The 22,694-nt window shown below is 48.6% G+C and overlaps 1 protein-coding gene across 2 annotated transcripts in view; it reads left to right on the top strand.

The window, feature by feature from the left end:
• The window catches only part of tyro3 (TYRO3 protein tyrosine kinase), a 192,362-nt gene that overhangs the window by 149,131 nt on the left and 20,537 nt on the right, over positions 1 to 22,694 (top strand). The window contains exons 9-13 of one of the 2 annotated variants that reach the window (XM_038783864.1): positions 1,339 to 1,480; positions 4,128 to 4,157; positions 10,261 to 10,387; positions 11,085 to 11,185; positions 22,095 to 22,190. In XM_038783864.1, the coding sequence (XP_038639792.1) occupies positions 1,339 to 1,480; positions 4,128 to 4,157; positions 10,261 to 10,387; positions 11,085 to 11,185; positions 22,095 to 22,190 (496 nt within the window). The remainder of the gene's footprint in view (positions 1 to 1,338; positions 1,481 to 4,127; positions 4,158 to 10,260; positions 10,388 to 11,084; positions 11,186 to 22,094; positions 22,191 to 22,694) is intronic. The other variant, XM_038783873.1, reaches the window with a different exon arrangement.

Below are 22,694 nucleotides of genomic sequence, written 5' to 3'. Positions count from 1 at the left end.
ATCTTATTTGTTCTATGCCAATTTGCACATGGCTCAGTTATCTTTGAGGTTCTGCTTTGTAATTTGGGGCCTAATTCCTCATACTCTCTGTGCAGAACCTCTTTGCTAGTTCTACCTATGTCATCGGTGCCTACATGGACCACAACATGATTCTCATCCTCTCACTTCAGTCAAAACCACCTGTCCCTGACCAAACCAGAAGACCCTACCCTAAAGGATCTCACCGCCTCCTGGTATAAAGCACCCAGACACATCTCCCCACCCCTGGTATTTCATAATGTCTGTAGCTTGGCCTCCAACTCAATGACTCTAAGCCGAGCTCCTCAAGCCTCAGAAACCTACTAGCATCCAGGAGCATTCACATGCTGCAGCCATGATACACCGCCTGTCCTGCCAGCCTTAATGTGTTTTAATTAACTACTTAATTATTAGAATGTCCCTGCTTGCTCCCTGGGTAATATTTATACTTTAAACAGTACTTTCAGTTAAATGTTAAATACAAACAATGTTAGATTTTTAGAAAGAGATTTAAGATTCCCTCAGCTCACCAAATTCCAGCATTCCGTTCAAGGTTGCACTCCAGTATTACAGATTGGAAATACTCTGTACCATTTCCAATCAAGTCCACATTTCCATCTTTTATCTCCATTCTGACCCAGTCCACATTTAACACCATCATCCCTTCACTAATCTCTGTGTTGAACACACATCCTTCTAGCCCCAAATCGCCACTTTAATCCATTCCACATTTTATGCCCATCCTTCTATCTGCCATCTCCATTATTTGGGGAACAATGTGTTTGAGATTAAGATCACAATCTACCTAGGCTCGAAATCTGCAGGCAATCTGTAAGATCGCAGGCCCAGTTTGAAAGATGCAAATTTCATTTTGCTTTGTTGTGATTGAAGATCCCATTCTGAACATTAACTTAACATCCCTCTCACACGCCCTGGACAGAAATGCGGCATATGTGGCACACCTACCTCTAATACTGATCCTTGATTAACCGGCTGGCCTGTGCAGGTAGAACACAATGAGAAGCTGAATTAATTTCAGGGTAGGACAGGAATAAGGGAGCCTTTGAGAACTGGAAAGGCCGCAAGGCTTTGTGAGTAATACCAATATGGTCTCCAAGGTGACTGAAATAATATGAGGTGGGCAGTTTGTGAGGCACTGTGATGAGATGAAATCCGTGTATAATGACCAAACACTGTAACAGGACATTGTGTTCACATGGTACTTCATTTTATTTTCAGTGTTGCTTACTGAGCTTTTTATGACCCGTTTTTGAAGGGTGTGACTGCACCCAGAATAATGAGGGGCTTTGTGTTTTGCAGGAGATCAGAGTCGATGTGGGAACCCAGGCAGTCCTACACCCTTTCGATCCCTCTGAGAAGCATTCATTGCGGGTGTGTGCGCTGACTGCTGCTGGCCGGGGCCCATGGAGTACACCTCTGCTTTTGTTATCCCAGGATCTAGGTGAATGAGGCTTCTTCTTTTTAATACGTTTAGAGTACCCAATTATTATTTTTTTTCCAATTAAGGGGCAATTTAGCATGGCCAATCCACTTAACCTGCACATCTTTGGGTTGTGGGGGTGAAACCCACGCAAACACATAGAGAATGTGCAAACATAGACAGTGACCCAGGGCTGGGCTCAAACCCGGCACCTCGGCGCGCGTGAGGCAGCAGTACTAACCATGTCGCCAGAGAATGAGGCTTCTCTCGTAGCGTTGGTTGAAGCTGCAGGCGCGGGCTGAATTCTCCGGTCCCCCAGCCGTGTGTTTCCCGGTGCTGCGCCGTTTGCTGGTGGCGGGATTCTCTCTTCCCGCCTCTTGTCAATGGGATTTCCCATTGAAGCCATCCCACACTGCCGGGAAACGGTCAACAATTCTGGCCCTAATATGTAAATCACACGACAGCTTCTTACGGTTTAAGATATTCACATGGACCAGTTAGGACTTGTCACTAGGGACTTCATGTTTAGCTTCTTCCTACCCCTGCTCCAAGGGCAGAAGGGGGCTGTTCAGCTCATCGTGCACGTACTAGCTCTTTGGGAGAGAAATCCAAATAGTTGAACTCCGCCTACTCTTTTGCAAAAGCCTGTAAATCGTTCCTTTTCAAAAAAAACCTAAAAATGTTAAAAATACTCAGTAGATCAAGCAGCATCTGTGGAGAGAAACAGAATTAATCCTTTCAACAGAACAAATCTGATGAGTCATGAATGGAAACAACTCTGTTTCTCCTCACGGACACTTCCAGATCTGCAGAGTATTTTCAACATTTTCTGTCTTTATTTCAGACTTCTAGCACCTGTGATATTTTGCTTTCGTGATCGCATTTTTTTTCAAGCTTAAGGGCCCTACGTTCCTGCCCAGTTCAATTTTTAGTCTTGCGGGCGCCGGATTGGATCAGGGTGTCCAATTGAAAAAGTCCACCCTTGGTCTCGGATGCCTCAATCTGAAGACCCCTTCAGCTTTGGGGCACCTGGAGCTCCACCCCTTCCTCACCCCCACCAGCCTACACTAAGATCATCCCCAGGACATCTCCTACCCTCCCGCCCCTGGTACGCACCCCCATATTTACTGAAGTGCGGTCGTGGGACTAAGGCTCAGGCATGGTGCTGCACTACTGACCACTGCAGTGCTGTGTCTGGAGGAGCTGGAGAGCTGTCGACCATTCAGATTGGACGACAGTTCTCCAAGGCGGGGCTTCTGTCCAAAGGCAGACGGAAGTCCCACCTGCTGCCAATCAATGATCAATGGAACGTAAAGTGGCAGCGGAGGCCATGGTTTATATCTACAATAATGGTTATGTCTGTTATATCCATAATAATGGACTGGTCAGGTGGACAGAAAAGTGATAAATAGAATTCAACCTAGAGGTGATGCATTTTGGGTCGTCAAACAAGCAAACAATTACACAGTAAATGAGAGATGTTGAGGCCGACCTCGGTCCGAATATCCACAGATCTCTGAATGTAGCAGGACAGGTTGATAAGGTGGTTAAGAAGGAATGTTTAAGCCATTCATATAACCGAGGCATATAAGAGCAGGGAGGTTATTCTGGAACTATATAAAATATTATTTAGGCCGCAACTTGAGTACTGTTTACAGTTCTGGTCACCTCATTACAGAGAGGATAGAGAAGATTTACTAGGATGTTGCCGGGATTGGAAAATTGCAGCAATGAGGAAAGATTGGAGAGGCTGGCGTTGTTCTCCTTGGAACAGAGAAGGCTGAGGGAGATTTGACTGAGGTGTACAAAATTGTGAGGGGCCTGGATAGAGTGGACGGGAAAGGCCTATTTACTTTAGCAGATAGGTCAGTGACTAGGGGGGCACCGATTTAAAGTGATTGGTAAAAGGTTTAGAGGGGAGAAGAGGACAAATGTTTTCACCCAGAGGGTTGGGGAGTCTGGAACTTACTGTCTGAAAAGGGAGTGGAGGCAAAAACCCTCAACTCATTTAAAAGGTGTCTGGATGTGCTCCTCAAGTGCCGTTATCTATAGAAGCTAAGGGCCAAATTCTGTAAAGTGAGATTAGGCTGGGTGGCTCGTTTTTCAGCTGGCGCACACGCGATGGGCCGAATGGCCTCTCCCTGTGCTGTAAACTTTCTATGATTCTAATGGATATCTCAGAGTGAGTTACAAGCTGGATGCTAATTAAGTCCAACCAACAGTATGGAACTCTCCTCTACTATTCTTCATGAGGATTCTATATGAAATAGATCTGGCTTAATTTTAGCCCAGTTCACAGTAGACACAGGTCAACAGGGGGAAACGGGTCCACCATTTGGCACTAACGTCCAATCCTGCTGACACCAGCCACTGAAGGAATGGAAATGCTGCCTTCCTGCAGGAGCTTTATCCCTTGGGACTGATTTGTTTTGTTGATCTGAAGACAATGGGAGCTTTGCCTTATGGAAATCTTCAACATCAATACGATGCGGATTTTATGAAGGGAGTGCAGTTCCATCCTTCGCTCTGACTTTCGGTTAATGAGTGTACAATTCCAGAGGTTGGAAACAACACTTTTCAAAAGTTTTTTGGGGAGGGCATGATGTTATTGAGGTGTTAGGTGGATACACATCAGACACTCAACCTGAACCTTTCTTTTACTCTGTAGCCGATGGAACTGGAGCAGCCTTTCACCGAGGTGGGAATAGACATTTTTCAGCTTCTCACCTGCATGTGGTTTGAAGTCACTCACTGGTCACCTGAAATAGAACTGGGAGTTTGAGACATTTATGCAGCTGTATTTTGCACATACAGCGTGACGATACAATTGATGCTCATTACCACATACCTTTAGTCTACTATTCACCATGAATTTCACAGGCAATCTGTCTTTCCCTTTCCCACTCCAGTTCCTTCCCATGTGTATATTCCATGTTGTTTCTCTTTAACCTTCCTGTTCTGTGTTTATTTCTCTCTTCCCCTTTGTGTGCATTTTTCTCATTATTTCCTTTCTGTCTGTATTTTTCTCTCTCTCAGGTCTGTGTGTCTTTCTCTCCTCCATCCTTTCTGAGTGTAATTCTTTCCTTTCTTATTTCTTTCCTTTCTCCCTTTGTCTCCCTCTCCCTAACTGTTTATTCTCTCTCTCCCCCTCTCTCCAATCATCTATTTTGTTCCACCGCACTCTCAGCATCGCCTTCAATGCCCTCTTTTCATTAGAACCATTCCTCTCTCTCACCCTGGCCATTTCCCCTACTGTGGCCCTTGCTTTGGCTCCCAAAGGGAATCAGACTGCAACAAATATGGCTGACATCTTGGGAGCGATTCTCCCAAAGGGGAACAAAGTCCCTGAGCGAGCGCGTTTTTCTGGCACTCGCACTGCCGCGAAACACATGGCTCTTCAACGCTACTCGGATTTTTAAATGGTCTCCTAATCTCCAAGGCCCCGGAAACAATCCCCAACCTCCCCCCAGCCTGAGGGCACTATGGGAGGGCCCCCAGCCCCCCAAAACTGGGCAACCCCAGCCTGATCGGACACACAGAAAATGCTGAACTGGCACCCTGGCAGTGCCTATGCCAGCTGGTAGTGCCACCTGGGCATCTTGGCAGTACCAGGCTGGCACCCAGGTGGCACTGCCACAGTACCCAGGTGGAGGCAGCACTGCCAGGGCACCACCCTGCCCAAAGGGCATGCAGACTTGGGGCCTCCAATCCCCTGGGAGACCCCCCCCCCCCCCCCATTCCACCTGGTCCCCATTTGTGGGGACCAGTGCTGATCGGCACTCACCTGAGGTCTCTGAATCCACCTTCTGGTCTGCCTCGCCAATTGCAGAATCTTCTTGTCCAAGAAGCGGTGCAACCGCACCACCGTCGCCCTCGGGGACTCCCCCACCAGTGGCCTACTCCTGAGTGCCCTGTGCGCCCGATCCACATTGCGGGGCCAATCCAAGATTGGCCCCACGATGCCCCACCCCCATCAACTGCTTCAACATCCTTGCCACACAATTGGCACCTTCCACTCCCTCGCTACTCTCAGGCATGCCGACTATCCTTAAATTCTGTCGCCTGGAGCGATTCTTCAGGTCCTCCAATTACTCTCCCAACATCTTCTGGCTGTCCACAACAGTCCCCATTTCCGCCTCCAGCGAGGCAGTACGTTCCTCAGGCTCCCCCCTGCCTCCCCCACCTTCTATATTGCCGGGGCCTGGGCCTCCAGCCTCAGCCCCATTTCTCAATTGGCGTCCAGAGCGGCACCACCGCCTTTGCCAGTTCCTCCGAGGCCTCCATCATCTGCTGCTGGAACTTATTATTTATAACCTCCACCAGTTGCTCCGTCGACCATTGGGCGGGCAATGCTGGCCCCTTTCCCTCTGCCATCTTGACTTGCGGCACACCACAAGAACGGCCCTGCTCCAACTGCTGTCTTTCTGGTAGCACTTCTCATCCTCCGATCCATGCACCAAACTCACCAGAGGAGCATTATCTTCCCTGGGCACTCACACATCATTTGCCCTCAAAAAGACCCCCCTACAGGTGGGGAAGGACCAACAAAATCCACCTTGAGCAGGAGCCACCAAATGTGCGACCACTCACTCCATGGCCGCCACTGGAAGTCTCAAGTTGAGAGTCTGATGGCATATTTGCGTGATCACAAGACCACCTCTGTAATGTTTCCTGACTCCGCCCCTGCCTCAGCTCACTGCTGTTGAAACCCTCATTACTTCTTGGCTATTCCAATGTACTCCTAGCTGTCCTCCCATTTTCTACCCTCATACATCGAGCACATTCAAAACTGTGTCTGAACTTGTGCCAAATCTCCTTCACCCAGCACCCCTGAGCTCACTGACCTACATGGCACTCCTGGTTAAAGCAATATCTTGATTTGAAAATTCTCATCTTTATTTTCAAATCCTTACATGGCTTCGCCCCTCCCTGTCTCTGTAACCTCCTCCAGTCCCAAAACCCTCCAAGGTATCTGCACTGCTCCAACATTGGCTTTTTCAACATCCCCAATTATAATTATTCTGCCATTGGAGGCAGTGCTTTCAGTATGGTGAGGACCGAAGGTCTGGAATTCCCTCTCCACCTTTCTTTTCTTCTTCAACACATGAAAACCTAGCACTTTGACCAAGCTTTCAGCCATTTACCCTAACATCTCCTTATGTAGCTCAGGGTCAAATTTTGTTTGATAGTTCTCCTGTGAAGCACCTTGGATGTTTTACTGCATTGAATACGATATAAACACAATTTGTTGTTCTGTGTGTGTATCCCACTCTCTTTCTGTGTGTACAGATTTCTCACTTGCTACTTTGCAGTCCCTTTGACTGTCTTAAAGTTAGTCTTTATTAGTTAGTTGTGCCCTCTGGACCATCTATCTATTTAGCTGCTCTCGCATGTGGTAGTAATTTTTGACTTTGCTACTTGGCTGGTCTCCCTTCTGGATCCCAACCGATGATGGTTGTTTTGCCTTAAATGGTTGTTTCTCCACAAAATGGGCAACCTGTCCAGACAGTCGAGTGGCAAAAGATTCCCTCTGTATGTCAGTCACTCTGTCTCTGTCTGAATAGACAGAGTCTATTCTGAAGGGTGAAAGAGTCTGAATATTTTGTGCAAATTCTTAAGATCATAAGAAGGAGTCATTTGGCCCATCAAGCCTTCTCCACCATTCAATAAGATCATGGGTGTGGGCTCACCTCCTGCCTGTCTCCCATCATCTCCTTTGTCGATCAAAAATCTGTCTAATGTATCATTTATCCTTTCACTTCCTCTCTGAGATGTTGACTCTAACCGCCTGTCCTTGTCCATCACCAACATCCTCTTCGTGGAAATGTGTGTCATATGGTCCTGCTCCAAACTCTTTGTGATTCGTGCTGTATTTTATTAATGGAAGCCAAATATCTCTCTGAATTCTCATTGTCAGGTGACTGGCCATTTTAATGGCCGATTCGCAGTCTGTGTGTGTTACTGTTGTGTTATGTGGCTGATTTGTGTCAGTGTGTACAAATCCCATCACTTTGTGTGTTGTGAACCCCACTTGCACGCAAGTCACCAAATCACTCATTGTTGCATGAGAACTGTCTGTTGGCGCTTCAATATTGAACGAACCACAATGATGCCTCTTCCTGACTGCTGCAGAACCACTTAAAAATTGTAGTCGTCAGGATTAGCCATCTTAAGCTGTAGTTGTTGTTTGAACTTCTCCTTATGGCTTCTGTGTTCCCGGGGAGTTTTCAGCAGTGGTACCAGTGGGAGTCCTGTCACTAGACAGACTTGGGCTTTTTCAACTAGGAATCTACTACAAGAGGGAATCCACGGCTAGATAGAATCTACTGCAATAGAGAATCTACTAGTTTAGGGAATCTACTGCAAGTGGGAATCCACCAGCAGAGGGGATCTCCTGCAACAGCGAATATACTGCAAGACAGAATCCACTACAAGAGGGAATCTTGTGGATGGGATCTGCTAAAAGAAAGAATATACCAATAGAGAGAAGCTACTGTTGGCTGGAGTCCACTGTGAGAGGGGATGTACGACAAGATGGGCCGGAATTCGCCGGCCGTTCATTGGCGGAGGGATTCTCTGGTCACGCTGGCAGTGCACCCCCACCCGCAGGTTTCCCGGCGGCACGGGGTTGTTTCAATGGGAGTTTGTGTTGCCTGTGGCAGGAGCAGGGCGTCTCAGCGCCAGCGGAGGGCAAGCTGCCTCCTGCTGCCGGGAAACATGCAGCTGGGAAGCCGGAGAATTCCGCCCAGAATCTACTGCAAGAGGGAATCTTGTTGAGGGGGGTATCTTTCAACTGAGAATCAATGCTAGAGGGAACCTGGTGCAAGAGGAATATTCCAATGGGATTGGATTTGAAAAGAAAGAATGCACAGGACTACACTCGCAGAGGCAGGAGAGTGGTTAATGTGAACTGCTCCTTCAGTGAATCAGTATGGACAAAATGGGCCGAATGGTTCCGTTCAAAGCTGTTACCATTCTGTTATTCAGTGAGCTAGAGGGGAATGGCTGCCAGAGGAAATCCAGTGCAATGGAAGATCTACATCCAGAGGGAAATATAATGTAAAAGGGAATCTATAGGTCAGGGAATCAACGGTTTGAGGGAATCTAGTGCATGAGGAAATCTAGTACAATGGTGATTATTCTGAAATGGGTAATCTACAGCGAGAGAAAATCTACTTCCAGGGGGAAGTATACAAAATTATATACAAAATGATGAGGGGCATAGACAGAGTGGATAGTCAGGGGCTTTTCCCCAGGGTAGAGGGGTCAGTTTAGAAGACTTTAGTTTAGACGGGCAGCATGGTCAGCACAGGCTTGGAGGGCTGAAGGGCCTTTTCCTGTGCTGTACTTTTCTTTGTTCTTTGTTCTTGGAAGCTTGTATAAGAGGAAATCTACTGCAAAAGTGGATCTATAGTGAAGGAATCTATTGCTGAAGTGAATCTCATGAAAGAGGAAATCTTCTGGTAAAGGGGATTTATTTTTAGAATATAGTGCAAGAGAGGATCTACTGCTAATGAGAAATAACCACGAAAGGGGATCTATAGGCAAAGGAAATTGCTGCTGGGGGTGATGCACTATTTGAAAGAACCAACTATCTTAGATGATCTACTTCAAGAAGGAACCTTCTGTGAGAGTGAAGCTTTAGGGATTGGCAGATGGAAGGGTTCTACTGGTAGAGGGAAACTACTATGATCAGGGATCTTCTGCTAGAAGGGATCTGCTACTGAAGAGAAACTAGCGCAAAGAAGGAATCTATTGCAAGAGGGAATTTATTGCTAAAATCCTGTGATCTCTGTAAACTCCTCTAGCCCCACAACACTCCGAGATATCTGCGTTCCTCTAATTCTGGAGACTTGAGCATCCAGTCACCCCACCATTGGTGGCCGTACTTTCAGTTGTCTGAGCCCCAAGTTCAGGAATTCCCTCCCCTAAACCCCTCCACCTCTCAATCTCACTTTTTCTCATTTAAAATGCTCCTTCAGACCTACCAAGCTGTCGATCATTTGACCTAATATCTCCTTACGTGGCAGGGTGTTATGTTTTATTTTGTAACACCTTGTTTCATTAAAGGCACCCAGCAAATATAATGTTGTTCATTACAGATGTAAATTTAAAAAGAAAATAGAGGGGATATAGTGGTAGAGGTTTCCATACCAGGCTTCCTCCTGAGTCTGGTACTGCACAGTGATCCTGATTCCTACACCCACTGCTGGGGACACTAGTGTCCTGACAGAGCCCTGAACTGTTGTGTGCCCTTAGTGTTAATATCCTGTCACAATAATGGCTGAGCCCTCTCTCCAACTCAGACTCGGGTAATGTTAATAGCTGAAGATTAATTCAACCAGCCGTGACATCCTCGACCCTACGCTCATCATCGTTATTACTGCTGCTATTAATTCTTGTTTCAGAGATTTAGACTTTACATATTACCTGTTTTACATGGTACTATTCTTTTCTCCCCCTGACATTCACTGGGTCACATTTCCAGTTTAACCTGTCCGCCAGCACCAGCCTGATCCTTGCTGACAGGAGAACAAGAGTGGAAAGGGCTGAATGATCTACTTCTCTCACACCTTCTCTGCCCCGGCAGCTTGGTATAGGTTAGGCACCTCACCAGGTGAGGGAGTATTGGCGCAGATGGCGCAGACCCCTTTGCGCCACCCAGTGAGACACGGCGCCCACAGGGGCCTCTCTTTTTGATGATTGGCTGTTTTATTTTTCTGTCGCGAGATTGGCTGTGAGATGCTGATGAAGGAGTTTGGCCGTGGTTTGCCCTCTAACTCATGGAATATTTCTCTTAGGGTCAGTGAAACCAGAGCGAAGGACCTCGTGGGCACCTGTGATCATTGGAATTCTTTGTGCAGCTTTAACTCTAATTAGCGTGCTGCTCGTTGTGTACCACATCCGGCAAAAGGAAATGCAGTTCGGGTGAGTTTATTACTCAGTGCCACCACTCTGCCATTGGCAACCCTACCCTCAGCTGCCTCAGTCCTAAACTCTGGAATTTCCTCCCTCAGCCACTTTGCCCTCAGCTCTTCTCCTCCGTCGATAATGCTCCTTAAAACCTGCAGTCGTCTCTGCTCCAAGGATAACAACTCCAGCCTATCCAGTCTCTCTTGATAGGTGCAACACTCCAGCTGAGGCGGTGTAAACTGTTGCTGCTGAAAGGTCAAAGTGCAACCCCCTGACTACAAATCCTCTCCCTAACACACCAATGTGACCGGGCTGTCATTATGCATGCAGGGGTACATGACAAAATATGTTCTTGATTCACTTTCCATGGGTTAAAACTGTCAATGGAGACGTGACGGTGAAAGCTAACTATTCGGATCGCACAACCTGACAAATGACTGGACATTAGATTGAAGTGTTTGAATGAATGGATAAAGTGATGTTTACTTTTCCTTTCCCACCTCTGAGACTGATCTGTGCACAGATATAACCTCAGGGAAGGAGACAGAGAGTCACTAATCTGCACTGCTGTTCCCCAAGGGGCGAGGACAGAGGCATCGGTCAATGGATAAACAGCTTCATGAGGGAAGGGATGATCTTTGTAACGTGCAGAATGTTTTTGCGATTTGCTAGTGCGAGGATTACAAACCCAGCTGCTGATTTCTCTCCACAGAGAAGCCTTTACCCCTATTTCTGATGGAGTGGGTCAGATGGTCCAATACAGGGCAGGAAGAGTCTACAACCGGAGAGGAGCGGAGCGCATCGAGGCGACATGTATGTGAAGCCATTGCTTATTTGATTATTCACATGTATACATAGATTTGATGTTGCTCGTAGCCAGTTTTGACAATGAAGCATCTAAGCTAGTGTTCCAGTCCAAATGTAGATATCCCATGCCTTGTGATTGTGAATAAGCATCATTATAAACCATTTATAAAATAGCAACAGGATTCAGCCATTCACCCCCTCTAGCCTGATGTCCCATTCTATGTTGTTCAAACACTCATTCATACCTTTGATACTTGACCTTTCCAACACCGTTTTGTCTGGTCTTCACATTATAAACTTGAGGTCATCCAAAATTCTGCAATCTGTGCCTTAACTGGCAACAAATCCCATTCCCCTAGCGCTACCATGCTTACTGACCTACATTGTCTCCCAGTCAAGCAATGTCTTCATGTTAAAATTCTCATCCTTAATTTCAACTCTTTTCAATGCCCCTATCTGTGCCCACAACCCTCCTAGACATCTTTGCTCCTCTAATTCTGGCCTTTTGTGCATTCCCAATTAGAATTGCTCCATCATTGTGGCTGTGCCTTCAGGTGCCTCGGCCTCAAGCTCTGGAATGTTCTCCCAACACCGCTCCGTCTCTCCAACTCACTTCCCAGCTTTAAAACCTTCCTCTTTGACCAAACTTTTAGTCATCTGACCAAATGTGTGATTTGGTGTCATCTTTTCTTTACAATGCTCCTGTGATGCAACTTGGGTCGTTTCATAGCTTTAAAGGAGCTATATCAAGATAAGGGGTGGGATTACCAGGCCTCGTTACGCTCTTGCTCAATCGAAACGAGGCCGGTGAATAGTGGGAGAGGCTAAAAATGAGAATCTCGCCATGCGACAAACAGTTTGCGATGCAATCGGTCCGCTCCCATAGACGAAATCGTGATCTCGCCATAGCGAGGCGAGAAACCAATTCACGGGAGCAACTCCATATCCAACGGCCTCCCATCATTCAGTGGCCTTCCCAGCAAGTGGTCACGTTGGCACTGATTAGTACTCTTTTTGAAAAACGTGAACCTGGTGGAAGGGCTTCTGTGGGGAGCCGAGGAGGTGAGTAGCCATCTTTGCTCTCAGGCAAAGAGCTTGGGGCACTGGGCTTGCCGTGCCAGTACTCGGTGGGGTTTGGTGCCCCTTAGCTGGGTGGGGTGGGGCACCCTCCGAAGGGGTGGGCCACCATGGGAAGGGTAGGGGAGGCTCTGGGAGAGGGGGGAGGTGCTGGGAGGGCCATCAAGCATGACATCAGCATGCCAGCCTTGGATCTTCTGTACCCATTCCAGGGGCAACCCTAGACCTTGCCCCTCTGCCCCACCGATCACCCATAACCCCCATCGACTGCCGAGGCCTCTGGTGGTGCAGCTGAAGGCTATTGCTAATAGGGAAGTGGCAGTCTTGGTAAAGTGAACACTTCACACAACCCAAGTGGATTCCTGTGGGTGGGTGGGCCATGTAGCATGTGGGAGTTATTGCCCAGCATCCCAATCACACCTTGATGTAGGAACACTGGGCGAAATTCTCCCAAAACGGGAGAAATCGTCAAACTGCCGTAAAACCCGGGCGGGTTTTACGGCATCGCGCCCCTTCCCGACGGGGGACCGATTCTGGTCCCCCGTCGGGGCTAGCAGCCCGACGTCGGAGGCCCCGACAAGTCGGGCTTAACGAAAATCGTTAAGCCCGCTTGTCGGACTTAGCGCCGGCTGACGCGTCATATGACGTCAGCCGCGCATGCGCAGGTGGGAAGACTCCACCCGCGCATGCGCGGGTGACGTCATCGCGTTTTTGCGCGAAACCCGCGCATGCGCGGTCCGGGTTGTCCCTCAGCCGCCCCGCGTATTGATACTGCGGGGCGGCGGAAGGACAAATAGTGCGCGGGCATCGGGCCCGCTGCCCGCGATCGGTGGGCACCGATCGCGGGCCCATGGCACCCTTGGCACGGCCGTGGTACTGCCGTGCCAATCGGTGCCATGGTTATTTTTTTCCAGGTGGTCACGACGTTTTTACGAATGGCAGGACCAGGTGTGTTTGCCATTCGTAAAAAGGTCGTAAAGGGCTGGGACTTCGGCCCTTCTAACAGCTGTGAATCGCTGCCGGCCGTAAAAAAACGGCGGCAGCGATTCGTGTCGGGATTTCGGCGGGGGGGTGGGGGAATAGCGGGAGGGCTTCAAAAAAGTCGGGAAGGCCCTCCCGCTATTCTCCCACCCGTCGTGGGGGGGGGAGAATTTCGCCCACTGCGCTTGAACACTGCGGGAGATAACACCACACACGCAGCAGCCAATACCCAAGCACCCAGGGCATGGGACACAGCAAGGTTCAGAGGTCAGCTCGCATAGCGGCAGAAAGTCACATAGGCATAATACTGATTGTGTTCCATGGTTTTTAATGTGTCACAGGTGTCATACAATTCCTCACTCCCGATGGTGCTGCCCCACTTTCCACACCATCCCCTCACCACCACCCCCTCACCCCCTACCTATTCCCGCCACCCTCTCCCCAGTGCCGCGAGTGATCCTCAATGTGCTCCACCTTCCTAGCTCTACCACTACATCTAGGTGTGTCCCCAGGATGCACATCTGAGGTGGAGGTAGCCAGCTGCTACCTCGTCCTGTGGTCTTCGATGCCCCTGGCAGGCACCATCTGGGGTCTCTGGGGCCATCCTAGCAGTGTTGGCCTCAGTGTTGGCCCCATGACATCGCCTGTGCCCTCTGAGATTCCTCCAATTGGCTATGGGCCTGCTGGAGTGTTGCTGACATCTCTCTCTGAATGTCCCGGCTGCACCCTATTGACTCCATCAGCTCTGGGTAACCTTGTACCAGAGGCACAGCATCAGGCTGGGACCCAGCTGGGTTCTGGGATCTAGCAGACCTCTGACCGCTGTCTCGCCTGGGGGTTCCTGCCTCCACCAGATGAACATCAGCAGCTGTGTGGTGCTCACCAGATTGTGCCCCAGAAGCCTGTATCTGTACTGGTGGAGGGTGGAGATGACAACTGTGATGCATTGATCGTGTCTTCCTCGGAGCTCTCCTGCGAGGTATTCTCCAGGGAGGCTGGAGAGCGGGTCACCGGGATGGGTCGGAGCCATCAGCTGGAGGACCTGTGGGAGAATGGACATGTAGTCAGTGGGAGGGATGGGTCAGTCAGTAAAGCAATAACAACTCAGGTTTGACAGGTCTTCTGGGTTGGGCCCGACGGATCCCCACCTCTGTGGATTCCGCCAACCTCCGCGTTGGTGACTGCTCTGTCCTCGGCCACCCCCATCATCTCCAGGGCCTGTACCTCGAAGGAGGTGAGGGTTCTGAAGTCTGGCTTGCATCCACCAGTCTGGGCCCTCTCCCGGCGATTGTGCGAGAGCTTCTCCTGTGGAGACACAGAGAGGGCATCGTTAACCACAAGTGTGGTTCACATGGGAGGGGCGATGTGAAGGAAGGGTTATGGGGGTTGAAGGGAGAGGGAGGGTGAAGCGAGGGTTGGGGGCCACATGGAGAGTTTGAGGGGGGTGGATACCAGTGCAGGTCATTGACCATTTTACAGCACTGTAGGCCACACTCCCGGATCTTATAGCTGCTGCCAACTTGATCGAGGCAGCACTGGCTCCCCCTGGTAGATCAGTCACCACTATGACTTCAAGTATGAAGGAATATTCTTCAGCACACCTGATGCATTGGTTGTCAAACCTCAGATTTGCCTTGTCCATCTTGTTTCATCTCACTTCACCCTCTCTGTTCTCTTATCACTCCAAGATATTTTTGGGCGTGACAAGGGTACCACAGATCACAGACAGAATTATCATAGAATTTACAGTGCAGAAGGAGGACATTCGGCCCATCGAGTCTGCACCGGCTCTTGGAAAGAGCAGCCTACCCAAGGTCAACACCTCCACCCTATCCCCATAACCCAGTAACCCCACCCAACACTAAGGGCAATTTTGGCCACTAAGGGCAATTTATCATGGCCAATCTACCTAACCTGCACATCTTTGGACATCACTGCATCAACTTCAAACTCCTTTGATTTTCCTACCCACTTCTCCCATCTGCACTCATTACACTCCATGAAGAGTTTGTGATAGCTTTGTATAGAAACTGAAGCTTGGGCAGCACGGTAGCACAAGTGGATAACACTGTGGCTTCACAGCGTCAGGGTCCCAGGTTCAATTCCCCGCTGGGTCACTGTCTGTGTGGAGTCTGCACGTTCTCCCCGTGTCTGCGTGGGTTTCCTCCGGGTGCTCCGGTTTCCTCCCACAGTCCAAAGACGTGCAGGTTAGGTGGATTGGCCATGATAAATTGCCCTTAGTGACCAAAAAGGTTAGGAGGAGTTATTGGGTTACAGGGATAGGGTGGAAGTGAGAGCTTATGTGGATTGGTGCGAACTTGATGGGCCAAATGGCCTCCTTCTGCACTGTATGTTCTATGTTTCTATGTATCCTTGTGGACAATGCTGCTTTCTACTGTGCAGCGACCCTTCTGCCTTGGATATCTCCCAGTCCTCCATTTTTGCTCAATTCCACACACACCGCCCCCCCCCCCCCCCCCCCCAACTCCAGTTAAGCCCAGCTCTTCATCTGAAAACCTCTTCATCGGCCCTATTGCCTCATCACTAATTTTGTTTCTCAGGTTACTACCCAACTCCATCTGTCTTTCCAAAGAGGAACAAAAAAAATCTTCCTTTTAAATCCTTTGACTTTGGGTTTTATCCCAAGCATAGCATCAATACCTCTTTGGTCAAGATCGGTGATGATTCTGATGTGAGTGTGACCGTGAAATGCTGGTCCTGTTTTTTCCCCTTTGACCTATCTGTGCCATTGTGAATCACCTCCCTGTCTCCTCCACTGCCCTTTTCCTGTGGTCAACCTCATGGCATCATATTTTCCTTCTGCTCAAGTATCTGTGGTGAAATCTTCAGGTAACATACTCCTGTACTCTGAAGTTCCCTTTCAACATTACTAATATCTTCTTTCAAAAGCCTTCTCAGAGCAATACCAACAACCTGCAGTTTATTAAGCAGCTCTGACACATAAGGAGATATTAGGGCTGGTGGCCAAAGACTTGGGCAAAGTCATAGGTTTTATGGGACGTCGTAAATGATCAGAAAGAGGTAGAAAACTTCAGGAAGCAAAGTCCAAGATTGGGCTTAGGCAATTGAGGTGCGACCAACAATGGTGAAATGATGCAAATTGGGGTCGCCAAAGAATCCGGAAGTGGAGGAATGCAGATACCTTGGTGTGTTGTGAGGGTGAAGAGGTTTTGTTAGAACACCGGACCAGAACCCAAACAATTTTTCAAATCATAAAACTGTGATGCTTCACCCTAGGAGTGATGACTCAGACCAAAAAGATTCCTTATGCTAATACAAACTTTAATTTAAGCCCAGTATTAAACACATTAACATCAAAGAAATAGCTTTACAATTAACCGTCAAGCAGCTCTAAATAAAAGGAAAAATCTTGAACTTACTATCTACACCTGCCACTAATTCCAATTAAGCAACCCAATACTGTTCAAATGCCACCTATAAATACAGTTAACAAAACAGGTTACATGCTTATCTGTGAACACCTTTGGAGAAAGAGACCCTTTCAAAAGCAGATCCAGTACACTTCTGTCTTGTCAGACCCTTCTGCTCAACCTAACAGCATTTGACAAAACTGCAAACTACAGACAGGCCTGGCTCCTCCCATTAATTACATAATCTGTATCCCACTAAGACGTCCCATCACCTGCTTAGCTCGAACTAAATAAAATCCCTCATAAATCATCTACCAACCAGCGACTCTCCAGCAAAATAAACAAATTCCTATCAGTCATCTCTGTGTAAACAAATAAATGGTTAAAATCAATCATGACCTCACCTTTTATGGCTCCTTAACTACAGCTTTAGCAGACGCACTGCCTGTATGTATTTTAAACCAGGGTTTTTAATAACATTACCGCAACAGAACATAAAACATAATGTACAACAATTTCTCCATTCATCACAGTTTAAAGAGTTAGGGAGGTGCAAGGCCATGAAGTGATTGAAGAACAAGGATGAAAATATTAAAATCAATGCTTTTCTGGAGTCAATCTAGGTCAGCGAGCACAGGAATGGTGCGGGAATACATGTCTTTGACGATACCATCAGTCTGCTCCCCTGGACCCTTCTCCCATTCCCTATTAGGTGTCTTGAGGTACCCAGTAAAATGCCATGGGGCAAATTGGGTGACTCTCCACCACCTTCCAGTACAATCTAAGTAGGATGTACTGCTTATGTATCACAACTGAGATGGGAGGATACACACAGGCCTTGGGCGAGATCTTTCACCGATGTGAAAATGATTAGGGCGCAGACTAAGCGAAGGTTGGATGAAAGGAAAGAAAGATGGCAGACGATGGATGGGATTTTTCGGCCCATCACGGTGGGAGCGCCGCAGGGGATGCAGTGGCCCAAACACAACTCTGTTGACTTTCAGTGGTGGGCGGGTACAGAGAATCCCACCCAATAACAGATAGGCTGCAGAGTTTAAAGAGGGACATAAAACAGGGTTTTGACAGAGAAGAAGGGGAGAAACTGTTTCAAGTGGGAGAGAGCTCCGTAGCCAAAGAACATTCATTTAAAGTGATGGGCAGAAGACGAGGCTGGGATTACGGAGTTATATACATGATCTGGAATGCACAACCTGAAAGAGGCAGACACTTTCAATAATGACTTTCAAAGGGGGGTTGGGTAAATACATGAAGGGGAGTAAATTGCAGGGCTTTGAGAAAAGAGCGGCGAGAGTGAGACTAATTAGACAGCTCTTTTAAAGAGACTCCTGTGCTATAATATTCTATGATTATTAGACTTGAACTGTGAATAGAAAGCTAGAGGACACAAAGACCCACACGAATCCAAGAAGCCTGAAAATATTCAGATGGATAGATGTATAAAACCGACCCCTAACTATTTCAGCTGGTTAGCTCGAACTCGTTATTTTAATACCTGTGTGAAAAGGTGGTGTTGGCGTGTAAAGCTCTCGTACACACATTCTGCAGCTTTCAATTTGACCCTTTTCTTAAACGCCTTAGTCGCTTATTTTCTCCAAAAGAAATGCCACCCCTGTCTCGAATTTGCTAATACGATCCGCCTCCACTCTCTCTGTGTGCTGTCTGTTCCACACATTTGCCTCCCTGTGCATAAAATACTGAACTCAAAACCATCTGTTCATCTACCTTTGCATTAATCACATTGTTAAAATAGCACACACAGGAACTGCCATGAGCTTCCATTGTGCTCAATGCAGTAAGAAGGAATTTTAGCCCACATAAAAACCATTTGTTCTTGTGCAGTTGGGGCCAAGGAAAAGCAATCTGTGAAATGTGATTAATCAGGGTTCAATAATACAGTTCGTAATGTTCGACTAATGCAGATTATAATGATCCTCTGGTGGATCATTTGATATAGGTGGATTGGTGCATTCATTTAGGGCAGATTGTAACATTAGATTGAGGTGGACAGTAACGTTTTAGAAAAAACATAAATATGGGTGATGTTTGCATTTACGGTCAATAAAATCAATACTTGCAGAAGCAATCAAAAGCTCAAAATTCACTATGGGAAGAATTTTACACCCCCCACCCCTCTCCAAGGCAGATTCTGAGGCAGTGGAGGGAGACGTAATATTGAATGGATGGGATGTCCCCCGGGAACCCGCCCGCTCAAACCCAGACACAATTTCATGCTTGGGCAGGCAGGGCCTCGGTTGAGAAACCCATTCACCTATTTAGGCTCTTAAGTGGCACTGAATGGCCCTGACCCACCCAGCCTCAATTTTTAGGCAGGTGGGAGGGGGTGTGAGGAAGGTGGAATGTGACATTTAAACTTTTCCCCATTTTGGCTGGGAAAGGGAGGTTGGCGCCTCAGTCCGAAGGTCCCCTCAGAGTTTGCGGCACCCTCCCTGGACATTGGTGCACTGGGCCCCCTACTCTCCGGCCTACCCTCGACACCACGATTGCCCTCCCTTGCCCCCTTCCCCCCCCCCCCCCCCCCCCAACACCCAACGCTCCAGGCGACCCCTACCCTTCAAACCCTGGGAAACCCGGTACTTACCTTTCCAGAGGTCCTGGAACTGAGGGCGGAATTCTCCGCTCCCCATATGGCGTGGGAGAATCGTGGGAGGGCCTCCCGGCATTTTTTACGCCCCCCCTGGCGCCCCCGCGATTCTCCCCCCCCCCCCCCCCCCCCATCTCGGAAAAATCGCCACTCGCCGTTTTTCACGGCGAACGGCAATTCTCCGAGCCCGATGGGCCGAGCGGCCGGCCCTTCACGCCCGTTTCACCACGGCAACCACCACACCTGGTCGCTGCATTCGTGAAACGGGCGCCGAATGCCCGTTTGTGGCATCCAGGGGCCAGATTGGGACGGGAGGACCGCGACTGTGCTCCGGAGGGGACAGGCCCGCGATCGGTGCCCACCGATCGTCAGGCCTGCGTCCAAAACGGACGCATTCTTTCCACTCCGCCGCCCGGCAAGATCAAGCCGCCACATCTTGCCGGGCGGCGGTGGAGAAAGACGGCACAGCGGGTTCGTCGTCTGCGCGCTGATGTCATCCGCGCATGTGCGGATGACATCCGTGAAGCGCCGTTCGGGCGTCATTTCCGGCGGCCGAGGTCGCGGCCGGGAACGACGGGGGCCCGCTCCTAGCCCCCCGGGTGGGGGTGAATTAAGTGCGGGGAGCGGGCCCCGAGGCCATCGTGAACCTCGGCCGAGTTCACAACGGCCTCCACGATTTTGGCCACCAGCGGAGAATTCCGCCCTTAGTCCCAGGCACATTACTGCAGTACCGCATCTGGCCACTGCCGTGCTGTGTCTGGCTAAGTTGAAGAGCTGTCAATCAGTCTGAATGGCTGCCAGTTCTTACAGGTATGACTTCCTTCCAAGGCTGGATGGGTGAAGTTCCATCCACTGTAAACCAACGCACAATTGAGCTTGAAATGGCAGTCCAACTGTGAGCGTTTCCGGCTGCACATTAGGCGGCAACACCCTGAGTGGCGAGGACTGAATGTTTGCCATCCTCAAAATTCTACCGTATATAGTAACTCATTCTAAGCAATTAATGACAACTTCCTGTATTCATTCAAATGTCTTCTCCAACTTCTTGCATCTCTCTCTGCTTTTCCATATGTGCTGCACAATCTTACAGTCATTCTGTGACACCCTCTGTCTGTTGTTCTCCATGATGTGCACACGCTTGCAGTAATTATGATTCTCTGTCTGCTGTTCTCCTTGCTGTCTACCCTCTCCCAGTCATTCTGTCTGCTGTTCTCCTTGCTGTCTACCCTCTCCCAGTCATTCTGTCTGCTGTTCTCCTTGCTGTCTACCCTCTCCCAGTCATTCTGTCTGCCGTTCTCCTTGCTGTCTACCCTCTCCCAGTCATTCTGTCTGCTGTTCTCCTTGCTGTCTACTCTCTCCCAGTCATTGTGTGTCTCTGTCTGCTATTCCCCTTGCTGTGCACACTCTCAGTAATTCTGTGACTCTGTCTGCTTTTCTCCTTGCTGCATATACTCTCTCCATTAGTTTGTGTCTCTCTGGCTACTATTCTCCTTGCTGTGCGCACTCTCCCAGTAATTCTGTGCCTCTGTGAGGCGACCATCAATTCACATGAAACAGAGAGTAGATGTAAACTGTGGCTTTAATTGACTAGAACAGTGCCTGCCTGCGACTGCTCTGCTACTGAGAGCCGCCTACACGGCTACTGCTCTTTATACCTACCCTCAAGGGGCGGAGCCAGGGGCAGAGCCCACAAAGGCACCGACATGATACATTCCATGTAATATCATACAATGGTCCATAGGTGGAGCCCACATGGGCAACAGCGTGATACAGTGTGATACATGGTGAATGGTTACTGCAATACATTCACCACACTCTGTCTGCTGTTCTCCTTGCTGTGTACACCCTCAGTGTATCTCTCTGTCTGCTGTTCTCTGTGCTGTGCATACTCTCTCAGTCATTCTGTGTCTATCTGTCTGCTATTCTCAATGCTGCCTGCACTCTCTGATTAATTCCGTGTCTCTCTGTCTGCTGTTCTCCTTGCAGTGTACACTCTCTCATTAATTCCGTGTCTGTCTGCTGTTCTCCGTGCTGGGTACACTCTCTCAGTAATTCTGTGTCTCTGTGTCTGCTGCTCTCCAGCTGTGTACACTTCTCAGTAATTCTGTGTCTCTGTCTGCTGTTCTCTGTGCTGTGTACACTCTCTCAATAATTCGTTGCTGTCTGCTGTTCTCCGTGATGTGTACACTCTCTCATTAATTCTGTGTCTCTCTGTCTGCTGTTCTCCTTGCTGTGTACACTCTCCCAGTCATTAGGTGTCTCTCTGTCTGCTGTTCTCCTTGCTGTCTACACTCTCCCAGTCATCCAGTGTCTGTCTGCTGTTCTCATTGCTGTGTACACTCTCCCAGTCATTCAGTGTCTCTCTGTCTGCTATTCTCCTTGCTGTCTGCACTCTCTCAGTCATTCAGTGTCTCTCTGCTGTTCTCATTGCTGTGTACACTCTCTCAGTCATTCAGTGTCTCTCTGTCTGCTATTCTCCTTGCTGTCTGCACTCTCTCAGTCATTCAGTGTCTCTCTGCTGTTCTCATTACTGTGTACACTCTCCCAGTCATTCTGTGCCTCTCTGCTGTTCTCCTTGCTGTGTACACTCTTCCAGTCATTCAGTGTCTCTCTGTCTGCTGTTCTCCTTGCTGTCTACACTCTCTCAGTCATTCTGTGTTTCTTGGTGGGCTGTTCTCCATGCTGTACACTCTCGCCCAGTAATTTGTGTCTCTCGGTCTGCTGTTCCCCATGCTTTGCAGACTCTTTCAGACATTCTGTGTGTGTGTGTCGCTCTCTCTTTGTCTATGAAGGTTGATGTGCTGCTCACCATCCTAGTAACTGTTATTTTGTCTTAATACAGTCGACACTTTGGGAATCAGCAATGCTTTGAAGCAGAAGCTGGAAGATATTTTCATCCATGAGAGACAGATTGAACTGGGACGAACACTAGGCAGAGGTCAGTCTTTCTGTGGTTCATGAACATTTCACCCATCCTGTCCTGAAGGTACTCACACATGCTACCCACCTGGACTTACCTGCTTCTTTGTGTTGCCTAGCTGACTTCAAAGAGCCATTCCACCACAGGGGATTTTGCATCTGAAGATGCTGACAGTTGTGTCAGTTGTGCCTCAGTGGTAGTATTCCCATTCTCTGATTCCAAATATTTTATGTTGAAAGCCCACTGACGCCCATAAGCTAGTTTAGCTTTTTCAAACCTTTTCTTTGGGAGGACTGAAATTCCAACCTCACACATGTAGGTCGTTGTGAAGGGCAGTGGCAACAAAATGCTTGTTTTACTCAGCACATAATACTCCTTGGAGACGCTACTCCAGAATGCCTCATGGACTTGTGGTGTGTTTTTAATGTGCTGTCACAGGTGAGGTGCAGCAGTTCAGTTTCTTCATTTGGAGCCAGCTGTAAGTTAATAATTGACTCTCCAATCTCAAACTCAAAAGGATTT

This window comes from Scyliorhinus canicula, chromosome 2 (assembly GCF_902713615.1).
Source record: "Scyliorhinus canicula chromosome 2, sScyCan1.1, whole genome shotgun sequence".
Lineage (NCBI taxonomy): Eukaryota > Metazoa > Chordata > Chondrichthyes > Carcharhiniformes > Scyliorhinidae > Scyliorhinus > Scyliorhinus canicula.
The sequence above is the reverse complement of the archived record's forward strand: the minus strand, read 5'-3'. Positions and strand labels throughout refer to the sequence as shown.